General features: G+C 39.5%; 1 protein-coding gene across 3 annotated transcripts in view; it reads right to left on the reverse strand.

Moving 5' to 3' along the window:
• Positions 1 to 17,446, reverse strand: part of CASK (calcium/calmodulin dependent serine protein kinase) — a 346,878-nt gene that overhangs the window by 127,777 nt on the left and 201,655 nt on the right. For all 3 annotated transcript variants that reach the window (XM_035003264.1, XM_035003263.1, XM_035003270.1), the window contains exons 6-7: positions 9,440 to 9,542; positions 3,157 to 3,332 (exon numbers count right to left, since the gene is read on the reverse strand). In XM_035003264.1, coding sequence (XP_034859155.1) covers positions 3,157 to 3,332; positions 9,440 to 9,542 — 279 coding nt within the window. The remainder of the gene's footprint in view (positions 1 to 3,156; positions 3,333 to 9,439; positions 9,543 to 17,446) is intronic.

Below are 17,446 nucleotides of genomic sequence, written 5' to 3' on the forward strand. Positions count from 1 at the left end.
ACAGAACACTCTCACTTCTTTGTATACTAAATCCATGGGTGCTTCGACTCCTGATGTGGAGCTACCAACTGGCTATGTATAACAAAGAAGATGGCACTGCATCTTGTACATACTTTGAGAAATATATTTTTGTCTTTTATAAGAAAGTTCATTGATATTAAATGTTAGCATATATTCCAGGCAAATAGTAGTCTCAGATATCTACCTGAAAAGATCAAGTAAACGAGCAAATGAGAATAAAAAGTTAAAGGAAAATCATGTAAGACCACCAGTAGTTGATAAACTATGACAGTTTTTAAAAGATGCCATCAAGATTTTCTTGAAAATACCCCCAGAGATCAAGGATTTTGCTCATAGTTCTTAAAGCACTGGGGTGATGAAACTATATTTTTGAGGTTGGCTTCAAAATAATCTGGTCGTATGTGGAATATAGATAAAACCAGATTGGCTAGATGTTGCTAAGTATTGAAGCTGGGGGTTCACTGTACTGTTATTTCTACTATTTTTGTTTGTTTGAAATTTTCAGTAACAAAAAAATGTAAAAATAAATGCTGACAGAATCACAGCACAGTATGTGTGTGTGTATATATACACACATAGGTATGTATATATATACATATACACACATATGTATGTATATATACACATATACACACACACATATATGTAAGGCCCACCAGGTTTATCACTGATGGTAGAGATGGATCTATACTTCAAACGAAGCTGCTGAAAATGTGGGGCTTTTGTATAAAAAAAAAAAAAAAAAAAAAAAAGCCGTGAATCCAAGTGAGAGGTAAGGCTAGCCAAGTAAAAGAGTAAATAAGTTATTAACCTCAAGGCTTCAAACCTTCAGGTGCAGAAATTATGATATAGCTGTTACGTCCATCTGACTTACTATAATACTAAGAATGGGGGTTTAAAAATCATTTAATTTTTGGCATGTGTGAACGGTCCAAATTTCTTACAAGGAAACAAACAAAACTATCCAATGCTTTAAAAATAGAGAAAATCAAATACCAGAGGCCGTTGGAACAAAGCACATTGTCTTGGAAACCAGGAAGTTAGCAAGTGAACTAACATAAAGGAAGATTCTATTATTAGCAAATATATAGCTCCAAAAGGCAGGTGGGAGATTTTAATATATGGTACCATGTCAGAAGTCGCTGGGTGGGTAAAATGAGTTCATAGGAGTGCTTAGCACAGTTCCCGGCACATACTAAGTGCTATGTGTGAGGCAGCTATCATTACTGCTAGCATTATTATTATGCTGGTGCATAGCTAATTGTGTTTGTTTTCCTATGTTAAGTATCTGTGATTTCACTTGGCCAAATTCGACCAGAAAGCCATGGCCACGCATTCCTCAGAGCCACTCACAAACTTCCAGGGATTCGAGGGGGAGGACTACTTACAAGCAGTTTCTGAGATATTTAGTTACCTTGGAAGGATTGATTTTATTCTCCAGTGGCCAACTGACTCTAAGAGAAGCAGAAAAACCTATATTTCAAACATCTTTCTCTGTTAACAGAGTTTGTTCAACCAAAATAAGAGGTAAACCTGCAGGCTCTTATAAGCTGGTGATGCACAAGCCTAAAAATGAAAGTGTAACTCATTTTCACCTGCTCACCTCTACAAGTTTCACTTATGGTTTCAAAGGACAAGGCTACAACCCCGAAGCTACTTCACCTTTCATTTCTCCCCCCTCCCTTTTCTTCAAGTCCCTTATAAAATTCTAACATTAGGGAGGAAATGAACAGAAAACTTAACAGGTCTCACAGTTTTGGAGTCTGGTGTTACCCGAACCTGTGTGTTTGGTTTTTATGTTGCCAGGCATGGCTGAAAATGAAACAGTGCTTCTCTTGAATAGAAAGTCGGGGTTTCAGTAATATGGGGCAAAAAAGAACTTCCCCAACATAAGCTGTGCCGAGCTGGTATCCAGACACACACTCCCCCATGTTTCCCATATACAGCATTTGATTCTTCGGCCATACGGGATGGTATAGGCCATGGAGTGTAAGAGCTGGGGCAGTGAGACCGACCTTAAGCTTATTTATTTCCAAGCATACCTTAGGTCTTTTTGGTATAGCCACTCATAGTGTCAGTGACGAATTTTTAATTTTTTAATAAGGAAAGTAATAATATACTAATCACAAGTCTGTGAATAGTCTGTGCTGTTTCCAATCCATGGTAGCCAAAGAAGAATAGGAATGTTTAAGTCATACCAAAATGGCTCTATATTATATTATGAGATGCAGTTGTGATCCTGGCATTTCAATTTATCCTGGAATGTAAGTGGCAAATTTTTCAGCTGTGCTAGCTGACTACGTAAAATGGAACAACATGCGTGGCAAAGCAAAACAAATAAAGGCGGATCCTAACTATATAATAAAGAATTACTGAATCACTGGGATGAAATTTCCATTTTCACTTTACAAATTAAGCAAAAAGCTTTAAAAATGAAGCCCTTTCCTCAAATTACACAAAGAAGGGCCAAAGAAGTTTATTTTCCAGCTGAGCCTGAAGAGGAGGTTTGGTCACCACACAGAGAATGGATACTTTTAAACCTGGGCTCACATCTCTTGTGGACACCTCACCCAGGGTAAAATAAAAGGTCAGATTCTATTATAATAAATTCCAAGGGTCATTCCAAATTCTTTCCCTGAACTAGAATTTTATTTGAAATAAGTAGGGCACCAGCCAATTTCTTCGACCTAGCCAAATGGGCAGTTTTGCTAGAATGTATTGATGGTAAAAGGACTGGCTTTGTGAATCTGAGGGCCCATGACTCCTGAACTGTTGACTTGAACGTACAGATACGGTATCAAAGAGGACTAAGGTCCCTGCTTTCTAGCCTAAACACAGGGTTGGGTTCCAAACACCTGGGACAGAGTTCGGCCACAGCACAGACAGAGGGGGAAGGCCATGGTTGTTTTAAAGCCAGTCTCCTGTCTTCTGCCTAGATGACAGTGCAGCTGATAGTGATTCTGAAATTTACTTGAGGCCCATACTGTCTCACAAGGCTAGGGGTTCAATGGTGTCAGCAAAGAACTTTTCTCTGACTGGGTAACTACATGACAATCAGGAAGTCCAGACAGTAACTTCATATTTTCCAGAATAATTTAATCTCAATGTAAAAATAAAACGTTCATAAAATATTACCTTATATTTTCCTTTAATAATGCCTTCAAACAATCTTTCCTTGGTTCCATAAAAAGGCAAGCAACCACTTAGTAGGATAAAAAGGATCACGCCACAACCCCAGACATCTACAGGTTTTCCATAAGGCTCTCTTTTGACGACTTCTGGGGCCATAAAATGAGGTGTTCCAACACGTCCTACATTTAAAACAACAACATCAAGGAAAAATGTTTACATAAAATGGCCTTTTTTTTCTCATTTGAAAACTGAAAATAGAACAATAACAGTCTGAAGGAAAAGTTTAACAATATAAATATTCTCTTACTACCTCCTCCCTCCTCCATAAAATCAAAGGGGAAAAAAAAAGCAGAAGGAAAAAAATTATCTAATCACTTCTTGAAAATACTGAGCCCAGGATAGATACTTTGTCTTCTTCCTCTTTTTTTATTTAAAGATTTTATTTTTAAGTCATTTCTACACCCAACATGGGGCTTGAACTCATAACCCTGAGATCAAGAGTCACATGCTCCACCACTGAGCCAGCCAAGCACCCCGGTACTTTGTCTTTCTAATACTGGTACTGCCTATTTCATTAAGCAGGGTGCATGGTACTTACCTATTTCTTGTTTAATGAAGTTGTTTAAATTTTCTAATTTTCACGTTTGAAAATCACTAAAAATATAGAGTAGGGGCAGGGGTGGGAGGGCAGGAGAAGACATCCATGGAGAAAAAGACTATTTTTGACTGCCAAATGGAAAATCTCAAAGTAAATCTAAAGCGGAGAACTTTTATTTGGAATATGACCCAGAATCTGAAATCCTGTTCAATTGATTTTAGGAATTGACTGTAGCAATTAAGAATGCTTAGTAATATTCTCTTCTATAGGATTTTTAAGCTTTCTCTGAATGTTAACATTTGGCAGGAACGACAGCAGACACAGGACATAAACCAAAGCAAAGTCATGAAGCTCCTTTCATTCAATCCCCTTTGGCCTCCATCTTCTTTAAAGAGTTTTCTCCCACCCCCACCCAACAATGTTGGCTTTCAGGAAGGAGTCTGATAGCAGTTATTTGCACACTGGTAATCATCTTTACCTCAGTATCCCTAAGGGAGTCTTTTCTTCTACTGTAGAAGAAAGGCTGTGCCCTGCAGGGAAATAACCATGGAAGGGGCACTCCCCACCAGATTCGGCAGCTCGTCTTGTGGGCAGGCCCCAGCCTTCTCCCCCTTTCCTCCCTCCTTCCCCTACCCCTTCTCTCTCATCATACTGAGTCCAAGGTAATTGTTACTTTGAAGACTGCACAATACTTTACCTAGAGCTCAGAATTGTGGTTTAGAGTTTAAAAAAAAAAAAAAGAAAAGAAAAGACCTTACAGATCTTCTAATCTAGCTAGAGAAAATATACCATAAGGTCCAGTTAGTGACTGTCAAAACTTGGTTGGGATGGTGAAGGATAAAGCAGCTCTTAGCTTGTGTACTGGGGATATTCCTTTGCTTTGGATCATTATGGTTCCTCTCTTCCCACATAATAGGTTAACTTTGGGGTTCAGAGAATGAAAATATTTTCATTTAAAATGTGCAGTAGACCAGTGGAAGCTGTACTGGTTAGAAGGGAAGATTTTTATTCCCCATTGCCCCATTTTGCTTCCTCTGGTAACACAAAGAAGGTCAAACGATGAGAGCTAAGCCTCGTACTTCATTAACAGCCTTGGTCAGAGTGGGGCCACTGGAGAATTCGCCTTGTGCTGATAGCAGGGGCTGGGAAAAGCAGGGCAAGAGATCAAGGTACCAGTGAGGGTGCGGGTACCATGATATTTTGAAACTCAACTTGACTCCTACCACTTCCTACACAAGAAAGAGCCAAACAACTCAAAAAGAAGCTTCTCTCCATTTATCTGGATCGAAGACTACTCCACTGTGGAGAATTAGTGTTCATCCTTAAGGAACATACATGTCTTTTGGTTCAAGAATTTGCTCAGGGATGATGGAGGAAAGAATATATAGGAATGAGCTTTTTACAGTATTTTGTGCAGATCAGTCAAATGTAAAGGACTAGAGTTAACCTTTAATGTACACCAACCTCCCTGGACTCGTTGTTTGTGATAGCTTGACTTTTCCTTCTTTGTGGTCACTTGATTTTTATGACTTTGACTTCCTGTTCTTAGAATTTTGTGGTCAATTACCAAGCCATATTAAATGTCACTGTGTATGACATACTTCAGATATACATTTAAATATTTAAATATTAGACTTTGGGATAATATAATAAGACCTCTCTACCTAGAACCTCAGGTAAGGAGTGGTTTTGAATAGCTAGGACTTGAATCTTTACACACCCAAAGCTTTTTAATTTTGGATGGTTATCTTTCTACAATTTTCTGACTTCTTTTACACGAGATGCGCATAACGCAACCTTTTCTTGATGACTCAAGATGACTGTCTTGTGGCTATCAATGAAAGAACTATGCCACAGAACAGAAAATGCCCTCAGGAACTTCATAGGTAAGCAAGGGTTGAGTTCTTCAGTATTAAAAGGGGGCTATGCTGTGTACATTTTGGTATCTGCTCAACATACTTTTTCTGTCAGGCTTTTGTGTCTTTTCTCTCACTGTGCTTTCTCTAGCCTTGTCTTCTCCTAATTTGTTGCATAAAATCTGCTATTAACCAGAACTGATTAGCAAGCAGGTTCTTTCATTTAGAAACAATTTCCCATTTCCCAAGTGCCTGCTTGGGTCCTAGACACAGTGGGAGGTGCTGTGGACATACAGAAGGATAAGCCGTGATGCCTCTTGTCCTCCTAAAGCTCAGTCTTTGATATGATTACAAATCCCTGCAACAAATACTACATGGAGGTATGTAGCCCAGATAGTTACGGTAATATGGAAGAGAAGGAACAGGGTTACCTAACTTGGGATGGTGAAGATCAGCTTGCTTTTAAGAGGGGAGGTTTGTTAGCTCAGTCTCTCAGCCTTCAGGAGCAGTAAGAGTTAAATAGATACAGAAAATGACAAAAGGTATTCCAACCAGAGGGAGTAGCAGGTGCCAGGTATGAAGGCACATGAAACCATAAAACTATGAAAAATGGCAGCATGCCAGCTTCAAAGAGTATGCTCTTAGATGCCCATTTGAGAGGCCCATGAATGGGTATTAAGGTCAAGAAATGTCTGGCTGCAAAAATAATTTTTTTGTAGGATCCTAGTTATCTTCTGCATAGGTGAGTTTTCCAAATAGCGGAACTTCAGGTAGGTTAAGTGCAAATACATGTAAGTGGTTTCTACTATATGGAACATATAAAGGAGAGAATTCTTTTCTATTTCTATTCTACTGAGTAATCAAAGATTCCAACTGACAGGAAAATAGCTTTCTGTTAATAAGCATTAGCAAATGAGCTAATATTAATGTAATTTCACAAGTACCTTAAACAATAAGAAAGCTTTCTCTAAGAGAAATCATTTATCCCTTGTCTACATATGGTGTATTTTTAAAGACACTATAATGCTTCAAGTAGTTATTTCAAGACTGGAAGGAAAGATACGTTAAGAAATGACATTCTGACCATCAGAAAGTATTTTAATTCTAGAAGCACTGAGAAAAATAAATTTTGTACAACTGACACACTGTAGGTTCAAAATCAGCTTTAAAAACATACAATTTAGGAGAAAGGCTCAAGGACTTTAGGAAAGTAGATTAACGTGGAGAAGATGTCTAGGTAAATCTAACGAATCTGTTTTTCCCCTTCAATCAAGATGCATGGTAAAATATGAAGCTGATACCACTTTGAATATTAACAGGATATGGATCCAGACAAAGAGAAACAAAGCCATTATATGTGGCCAGTATAGAACATATAAAAGGACTTTGTGTCATTTCATTTCATCCCATCAGTCTTGGGGATGTAATCATCAGAAGTTACTTGTTATAACTGTGTAGTCTTTTTAAGAAAAGATTTATTTATTTTTATTTGAGAGAGAGAGAAGCAGAGAATCCCAAGCAGACTCCCTGGTGAGCGTGGAGCCTGATGTGGGGCTCGATCCCACAACCCTGAGATCACGACCTGAGCCAAAACCAAGTGTCAGATGCTTAACCAACTGAGCCACCCAGGCGCCCCTATAGTTGTGTAGTCTTTACAGAGGGGTGATCTGTAAAAATATCAGATTTAAGACAGTTGGTTTAATAGCAACAATTGTTTAAACACAACTTGGGAGTTGTAGTTAATTGCAAGATCAGTATGAGCCAGTGGTGTTATGTGGCTGTCCAAGAAGCTAATGCAATCTGGGGAGGCTGATAGAAATATAAGGCTCACAGCAAAAGAAGCAACAGTCCCAAGCTCCTGTGCGCTGGACTGTACCTACAGTTGTGCTCGGTTTTGGCTCCGTCCTTTGCACACCATGAGAGTTTGCACCAGTTTATGTGAGGAATGGCTAAATTAACCTAGGCAAGTTAATTTGGATAAGACTTAGGGGTACACGATATTGTCTTTAAACATCTGAATGGTTCTCATGTGGAAGGAGGAAAATTGTTCAGTGTGGCTTCAAAAGTCACAATTAGCACCACTGGGTGTAAGTGATTAAGAAGATAGATTTCCGCTCAATGTGAAGATGAATGTTTCAGGACTTAAGGTTTCTAAAAATGGAAATACAGTCCTGGAACACAGTGAATTCTTTGCTATGTGAGGAATTAAACCAGAGCTCAACCTTTCGCTGGGAATTTTATGAAGGAATGCGATCACTGGTTATAAGCCTGGAGAAGTTAAGGCCCCCTTGGAATCCTGAGATTCAATGAGTCTACGATTAAATGATGTGCTACTACCTGATCCTATGATTAGTCCTTCTAATCACAGATGGAAGTTTTGAATTAGGAAAAAAAAATCAGTTATTAAAACTATACTCAACTTGCAATTTTTCATATTATTGGAAATGATTAGCTTGAAGAAAATGCAAAATTAGAAGAAAATCTAGACATAATTTAATTTTAGAGGGCAATGTGATGAAATAACAATTTAAAGAATACGACTATGACTCCTGGCTCATTTTTCAGAAGATGGTCTATGTTAACGCTGCTTTGATGTGTTAGTAATAGTGTATTAAATTGAATGAAATATCCTGTGTAATGGATTATTGTTTTGATATTTATCATTTGTCAGGTATTTGAACTTAATATAAGTATTCATGGAAGATGACAGGTTCAAAAAGGTTCTGCTGATATTTTTTATATTTTTCCTCTTTGTGAAGGCTGGCATTATCTGGAGATGGAAAATCGAAGGCATGACTAGAAGACTGATAATTTGTAGACTGAAGAACTAAGTCATTTGCAAAGCTAAGGAACAGAACTAAAAACAGGGCAGCATTCTGAGCTGGAGTCTATTGAAGGGAATAAATAAAAACCCAAATTCCTGAATCTGGAATCAGCATCCACCTCTGCATGCTACTGGAGAAAATTTCTATTTTTAACTTTTATACTTTTGTTTCTGGCATGGGAATTTTCTAATTATGTTTTGCCTTGGCTAATAAAAAAAATCAGTCTGCATTTACATCTGCTTGCTCTTCCCAAATACACAGATTGATGGCTTGAGCAGGACTCTTTCATAAATAAAAAGGGGAAAACAATATGAAATTAAACATTAGCCACTAATGTAAACCTGAAAGTGGTTAATCTATAGGCTTTAAAATGGACTTTGTTTGGCCAGTTCAACTTTATTATTTTTAAGTAAGCTCTATGCCCAATGTGGGGCTTGAACTCACAACCCCAAGATCAAGAGTCGTGTACTTCACTGACTGAGTCAGCCAGGTCTCCCTGGCCAGTTCAACTTTAGAAGTCACTTTGCCCCAGGGACGCCTGGGTGGCTCAGTCAGTTAAGCGTCTGCCTTCGGCTCAGGTCATGATCCCAGGGTCCTGGGATCGAGTCCCACATCGGGCTCCCTGCTCTGCGGGGAGCCTGCTTCTCCCTCTGCCTCTGTCTCTCTCTCTGTCTCTCATGAATAAATTAAAAAAAAAAAAAAAGAAGTCACTTTGCCCCAGATAACACCTTCTTCCAACACTGTTTTAATCTCTGTATGCAGGGTCACTTCTCTGCCAAGTGGTGGGAATACAAAGAATAAAAGCACAGAGTCTATTCTTAAGGTACTAAAATTCTAGTTATAACTACAGTTATTAAATTCAAAACTATGATAGACTTTCTTGGGGGTGGGGTAGGGGGTGGAATGGGTATGAAACACTGAGGATGAGCTAATATTTAGTTTGAAAGTTTTACACCAGGCTGAAAGTGACCAGGTTTTGAAGGAAATTTTTAAAAAAGCGTTCTTACCTCCAGCTACAAGTCCAGACTCCCCTAATTGAATAGCTACCCCAAAGCCCCCAAGTTTAACAGGTGCCGAGTTTTCCTTTGAGGCGAGGAGAACACAGTGGGGCTGGAAAGAAAAACAGACAAACAACAAACCAAAGATAAGGATTAATTAGAGATGAGCAATTCAATTTACACAAAACTGAATAACATGACTGTATAGTAATACATTAAAAACTCCTGGAATTATTTTGGATGTTTGAATTATTTGTGCTATTCTCACTTCAGGTTGATTTCTCCAAAGACTTACCTGTTTTATCAAACGTTTTTCAGGGACTATTTGCTTCTAAGAGTAGGGTAGGTGCTAAGAATTACTCAGGAAGCAGGAGTGTTCAAGTATGGCAGATGTATTTTCTACCTTTTCGTGCAATATTCTTTTTTTTTCTCATAGCCTACATTTAAGGAAAAATATTTTTTACACCTCTTGCCAAAATGTTTCTTGAAACCTCTGACTTTACCTACAGAGCCACTGTATCTTAGTCCTTAGGGGATGCTAATGGCTCTTTCTTTGTCCACCCTCCTATCATCCTCTTGCTTTACTTTATTCATTCCATCCCCAAGTAAGAAGAGCCAGATTTAATGACTTTAACTGAACCTGGCTCCCAGGGAATTCGATGTTCTCCCTGGGCATGTCTTTTCTCTGGACCTGCCCTTCCTCTTTGCGGGAATGGGAAGGAAGAGAGGAGACGACTTGGCTGGCCTCTGGTCCAGGGCAAAGACATCCTTCCCAAGGAGTAGCTGTGTGACCAGGGCTCCCTAAGAATCATATGCTTCGTGGTCACAATGAGAGTCTCTCTGTAGGACCTGGTCTCAGGAAAGCATTTAACTGTGTGGACCTTTGGTCTCTGCTCAAATACTATGCTCCCCAATATGACGGATGTCACATATGACCTGCTTTTAAAATATGGGTTAGTGAAAAAAAGCAAGCTTCTTTAGGCATGGAAAGTATTTTTGTTCTTTCCCATACTTGCTCATTTATAACATGACATAGTTTTAGCTCAGTTTAGCCTATATGATAGTGCCCCCCCCCCAATCCTGTGCAATAAAACTCTGAACTGGTGCACCCAGAGAGATGTTTGACAATGATGCAGAAAAGTGTGAGGGATCCTTACTCTGTTCAATGAAAGCATCAGGGTTCTACTTTGGAAGTTACTTTTTTTTGTCCAAAGACATTTAAAGACCTTACAACAGAGGCTCTAACACAAAGAAAGATGAGCCCTTAAATATAAACGTGCATATGAGAAAGAGAGAGAGAGAGAGAGAGAGAGAGAGAGAGAGAGAGAGATGAAACAAAGTAGCCGGGAGGGTTTATGGGAAAGCAAGCAAAGCTCTGCAGAAACCAACTGATAGAGACTGCTCTTCATAAGAACTTTTGGTTGGTTTAAATAGAGATGGATGACACAGACGACGAAGAAGAAAGTGATAGCCCTAGCCTGAGTCTAGTGTGGGGTGCAATAAATGAACAAACCTAGGAAAGGAGGGGCATGATGCAGAAGAAGAAACTATAAACTAAACCTAGCCAGGGTCTCCTGGCCAGTTCTATCAGCTTATTAAGGAGAAGTAGAAGCTTAAATGAGAATCCCAAAGTATACCCTTTATAGTTTGTTGACTACATTTATTCTTAACTTAATGTTACACTAAGATTTATGTAATTCTCATCAGAGTATGGATTCTGTCATTCTCAATAAATCCTTAAGTCATAAAATTGGAAGATAGAAACAAAGGAAACCAATACATATAAATGAATATAAGAGACTGGGCAGTGTTAAGCGCATGAGGTAAAAGCTGGTGGAGGTCAATGTTATAGGTTTGGAGACTAGGGAGCTGCTATTTAGTAAAGGGGTTGGGTCAGAGAAGGATTCTCTAATACGGTAGTATCTGAGCCCAGACCAGAATGAAGGGGCAGAATGGGTCATGTGGAAGCAGGTTCCAGGAGGGTGGAATAGGATAGTAAGTGCAAAGACCTAGAAGCATGAGGAGGGTTGGTGTGTTTGGAGAACAGTAAGGAAGCCACTGTGTTGGAGGGAAAAAATGAGCAGGGGAAGAGTGGTAGGAAATGTGATCCAAATGGTCAAAGGCTCTATGGTCTGGGGCTTGGAGTCATGGCCAGAACCCTGGGTTTTATGCTGAGTGAGATGGGAAACCATTAGAAAGTTGTGAGCAGGGGAGCATTATGAGCAGTTTCAGGTTTTGAAAGAATCACTTGGGCTGTTGTGTGGAGAAGAGATTGCAAGGGCATGAGAGTGGAAGAAAAGGTACCAGGTAGGAGGCTTCTGTGGTTGTCCAGGCAAGAGAAGATGGGGATTTGAATTATAGAGTGACAGAAGCAGTGATGGCAAGAAGTGGTCAAATTCAGGATACGTTCTAAAGGTTAGGCTGACGGGCACTGCTGCTGGATATGGGATGTGAGAGAAAGAGGTAAGTATGACAACTTAAGTTTCTGTTCTGAGCAACTGAATGAAAATGAAGATGCCATTTACTAAAACTGGGAACACAGAAGGAAGAGTTTATAAGAGGGATCAAGAATTTGGTTTTGTACAAATTGAGTGTGAGATCTTAAAAGATGGGAGAGGGAAGGCCGGAATTAGAGATATAAATTTGGGATCAAAAGCACACAGTGTTTTTTTTTTTTTTTTTAACGATTTTATTTATTTATTTGACACACAGAGACACACCAAGAGAGGGCACACAAGCAGGGGGAGTGGGAGAGGGAGAAGCAGGCTCCCCATGGAGCAGGGAGACCGATGTGGGCCTCGATCCCAGGACCCTGGGATCATGACCTGAGCCAAAGGCAGACGCTTAACGACTGAGCCACCCAGGCACCCCGCACACAGTGTTTATAGCCCCCGGACTGCCAGTAGGAAAGAGAAGGGGGTGGGGCGCCTGGGTGGCTCAGATGGTTAAGCGTCTGCCTTTGGCTCAGGTCATGATCTCTAGGTCCTGGGATCGAGCCCCACATCATGCTCCCGGCTCAGTGGGGAGTCTGCTTCTGCTTCTCCCTCTCCCTCTCTCCCCTGCTCATTCTCTGTCTCAAATGAATAAATTTTAAAAATCTTAGAAAAAAAAGATAAGAGATCGGAGGAATGAGATTTGGTGCACAGCAATGTTTGAGGTCAGGAAGATGACAACAATCTAGCAAAGGAAGACTGCCTAGACAGTGAAGCAGGCGGGAAATCAGAGCAGTATGGTGTCCTGCAATGCTAGTGAGAGGCCATTTAAGATGAGAGCTGAGAACAGACCATTAGATCTGGCAACCTGGAAGTCCCTGGTGACCTGGATAAGAGGGGTTTTGGTGGGATGATATAGACAAAAATCTCCATTGGATCAGGTTCAAGAAAAATGGGAAGAGATGATGTGGAGATAGTAAATTCAAGTATCTTTCAAAACCTTACTGTACTAGGAACAGAGAGATGGGAATGGAATGTAGCTAAAAGAGAATGAGAAGCCAAGGAAGTTTCCTTTTAAAAACTTTTTAGTATTTGCCATTAGAGAAAGCAGATTATTAAATTTCCATGTACCTTTTTAAAAAGATTTTATTTATTTATTTGAGAGAGAGAGCGAGAGAGAGCGTGTGCTCAGGCAGGGGAGCAGCAGCAGAGGGAGAGGAAGAAGGAGGCTTCCCGCTGAGCAGGGAGCCCAACGTGGGGCTCGATCCCAGAACCCTGGGATCATGACCTGAGCCGAAGGCAGCCGCTTAACCAACTGGGCCACCCAGGTGCCCCCACCCCCATCTCCCAGCTTTAACAGTTATTGACATTCTGCTATTCTTGTTTCGCCTATCCCCATTGTTTTTGTTGAAGTCTTTCTTTCTTTTTTTTTTTTTTTAAAGATTTTATTTATTTGAGAGAATGAGAGAGAGAGCACGAGAGGGGGGAGGGTCAGAGGGAGAAGCAGACTCCCCACTGAGCAGGCAGCCCAATACGGGACTCGATCCCGGGACTCCAGGATCATGACCTGAGCCGAAGGCAGTCGCTTAACCAACTGAGCCACCCAGGTGCCCCTTTGTTGAAGTCTTTTAAAACAATTATCATTTCACCTTTTTTTTTTTTTTAAAGATTTTATTTATTTATTCATGAGAGAGAGAGAGAGAGAGAGGCAGAGGGAGAAGCAGGCTCCCAAGGAGCAGGGAGCCCGATGCGGGACTCGATCCCAGGACGCTGGGATCATGACCTGAGCCGAAGGCAGACGCCCAACCATCTGAGCCACCCAGGCGCCCTCATTTCACCTTTTATTAGTTCAGTATTTCTAACAGATGACTTGAGAAAATAACCATATTATCACATCCAATACAATGAACAATTCTTAAATATCATCTAATACCAATCCACATTCAATTTCCTTGACTATCTCAAAGATTTTTTCTTTTTCTTTTTCTTTTTTTTTACAGTTGGTTAGTTCAAAATGGTATTTAAGGTCCATACATTGCATTTGATGGTTATAGGTCTTATATCTCTCTGACTCTATACCATATCCTCCTCTTACCTTTTTAAAAAACATTCATGCCATTGATTCATTAAGATAGGAGGTAATTTCCCCTGTGGAATCATCTACAATCTGGACTTGGCTAACAGGACCTACATGGTATCATTTAACATGTTCCTGTGTTTTCTGTAAATTGGTAGTTAGATCTAGAAGCTTGATTAGATTCACGTTCAATTTTAGTTTTTTTTACACTAATACTTTAGTTTTTTATAACATATCAGGAAGAACATAATGTCTGGTTGTCCTACTTTTTTTTTTTTTTTAAAGATTTTATTTATTTATTTGAGACAGAGAGAATGAGAGACAGAGAGCATGAGAAGGAGGAGGGTGAGAGGGAGAAGCAGACTCCCCGCCGAGCAGGGAGCCCGATGCGGGACTTGATCCCGGGACTCCAGGATCATGACCTGAGCCGAAGGCAGTCGCTTAACCACCTGAGCCACCCAGGCGCCCCTGGTTGTCCTACTTTTAGCAACAGGATTGGTCAGTGGGTTCAGGTATTGTCTGCCTTGATCCATTTTTACAAAGTTCACCACTGACATTTCTTTCATGATTTTTGGCAGCCAATGATGCCCAGCTCCATAATTAGGGGTTCCAAAATGGAGGTTTTCCCCAGTATTTTGTTATGAAGACTATCAAAAACAGAGAAAACTGAAAGAACTGTAAATAGCCACATACTCACCACATAGATTCTACAATGAACATTTTGCTACATTTGCTTTATCAAATATCTATCTATTCATCCCACTATCCAATCATCACTCCATCTTTTCACTGTAATTCAGTACATGTCATTAGAGTTTAATTTTTTTTTTTTTTTTTTTTTTTTTGAGAGAGCGAGCGTGCGTGCAGGGTGGGGACAGAGGGGCAGAGAAAGAATCTTAAGCAGACTTCACAAAGTGTGGAGCCTGATGTGGGACCCAATCTCACAACCCTGAAATCATGACCTGAGCCAAAATCAAGAGTCAGATGCTTAACCAGCTGAGCCACCCAGGCACCCCTTGAGTTTAATATTTAAAATTAAGTTTAAGATAAAATTTATATGCCGTGAAATGCACAAATCTTAAGAGTACCATTGGAGAGTTTTGACAGCTTGCATAGAACTGTGTAACCTGTATCCCTATCAACATGTTTTCATTCCAAAAACCTCCCTCATCCTCTCACCACTCAATCTCTGCTGTTACACCCCCAGTGCAAATGACTATTCTGATATTTTTTAGAATAAGCAAGTATTGCTTATTCTGAAAAAACAAAAGAAAGTTTGTTTTGCTTATACTAGAACTGCATATACACAAAGCCATATAGTATGTACTCTTTTATGTAAGGCTTCTCTCACTCAGCATGTTTCTGAGATTCATCCATTTTGTTGTGATCAGTGGTTCATTTGTTTTATTGCTGAGTAAATATTCCCTTGTATGAATATACCACAGTTTGTCCATTCTCCTACTGAGGGACATTTGGGCTGTGTCTAGTTTGGGGATATTATGAATAAAGCTGCTATGAGCGATTTCCAGAATAACAAGTTGGTTGCCAGGCAACCTCCAAAGGTGATCAATGAAGGGTTTTTGGGTATTATTGTGAATTTATAGGTTTTTTTTTTATTTAAAGATTTTTATTTATTTATTTGACAGAGAGAGCCACAGCGAGAAAGGGAACACAAGCAGGGGGAGGGGGAGAGGGAGAAGCAGGCTTCCTGCGGAGCAGGGAGCCCAATGCAGGGCTTGATCCCAGGACCCTGGGATCATGACCCGAGTCGAAGGCAGATGCTTAACAACTGAGCCACCCAGGCGCCCCGTGAATTTATAGGTTTTTATATATTTGATACATTTAAACCAATTACAGTCATTATTCATTTTGATGCTCAAATTATCCCGTTTTTTTAGCCAGCAGGAGCTCTTTTAAGTCAGCTCTTATGCCCTTTTCTAAGACTCTAAAGTCTGATAAGTTCCTCGCTTTCAGGCAGAAGATGTCTGAGGTCTGTCTTGTCCATTTCTTGCCCCAGATCTGGAACCAACCATTTCTCCAAGGAGTCCCATTTCTGTTTAGTGGGAAATGGTACTTAAATTCACAATATGGGTATTTGGTATATTATTATTACTGGGTTATCCCTGCTTTGACTTTTCAATGGACAGTGCTAAAAAATATGTACTTTTTGGAAGGAGAAAAATAAATCAATTCCTACTGATATATAGGTTTTTTTTTTTACATAGAGTTTTTACTTGACTTCTTTGATTTTGTCAAGTAATGTTGGTACCTAATGACATTAACACAATTACTCATTTGCTTTATCCCCTAGGGTGTGTGTATAAAAGTACACATTACCAGTAACAACAAAACCACCGTATGCTGTTTAAAATTTTTTTGTGGTTCTTTTTGTCCTTATGATATATCCTACCAGGGATGTCCAGTCAAATTTTCGCTATTGAATAAAGTAAGAATCCATGAGTCCGTGCTGATATAAATAAGTAAATAAACAGAGAGAAGGAAAAACTTTCATGTAAGTAGAAAATCAGTTAATAAATGTAGAAGAAATTCTGGCATTAGAAATCACTATTTGGCAGTTATCATCATGATAATGGATTCAAGTGAGAACCATCAAAAGGTAGTTACTAGTGGGTAAAAGTTTGAAGAGTGACAGATATTTGTATAATCTCAGAGTAGCTCCCCACAGGATACTTATTAATTACAAAAGGTAAAATAGTAATTTTCCAGAGGAGCAACGTGGCAGACACTCCTATAAAAGTTACTACTGCTAATAGTGGGACTAATTAAGAGTATGTGCTTTCTTCACCGACAAGCACTCAGCAACACTCTGTGGTATTCGTGCCAAAGGACATAACTGCGTCAAATCATGAGGAAACATCAGACCAACCCAAACTGAGGGGCATTCTAGAAAGTACCAGGCCCATGCCCATATTCTTCAAATACTGTTTCAGATGAAAGGGATCAAAGGAGACAGAAGAGACTGAACAGCTAAAATGCGATATATAATCTTGTTTTTATTTTTGCTATAAAAGGATATTATTAGGACACTTGATGAAACTGGGACGAGGTCTGTAGATTACATAAATTCCCTGATTTTGATTATTTTACTGTGGCTATTTAGAGAATTCCTTATTTTTAGGAACTATATAGATGGACAAAGAGAGAAGAGTGAAAAACTGAGAAAGATAAAACAAATGTACAAAAATATTAACATGGGGAATCTGAGTGAAAGGTGATGGAAATTCTTTGTATTACTATCAGAACTTTTCTCCAAGTCTAAAATATGTAAAAAAAAAAACAAACACAAAAAACAAAAAAAACAAACCCCAACCCCACCGTATTTTTATAAAAGATTTTATTTATTTAAAAGAGAGAGAGAGAGAAAGCATGAGTGGGGAGAAGGGTAGAGGGAGAGGGAAAGACTCTCAAGCAGACTCCCTGCTGAGTGCGGAGCCCAATGTGGGGCTCTATCTCACAACCATGAGATCATGACCTGAGGTGAAATCA

This window comes from Mirounga leonina, unplaced genomic scaffold, assembly GCF_011800145.1.
Source record: "Mirounga leonina isolate KUSES-001 unplaced genomic scaffold, KU_Mleo_1.0 Mir_101609, whole genome shotgun sequence".
Lineage (NCBI taxonomy): Eukaryota > Metazoa > Chordata > Mammalia > Carnivora > Phocidae > Mirounga > Mirounga leonina.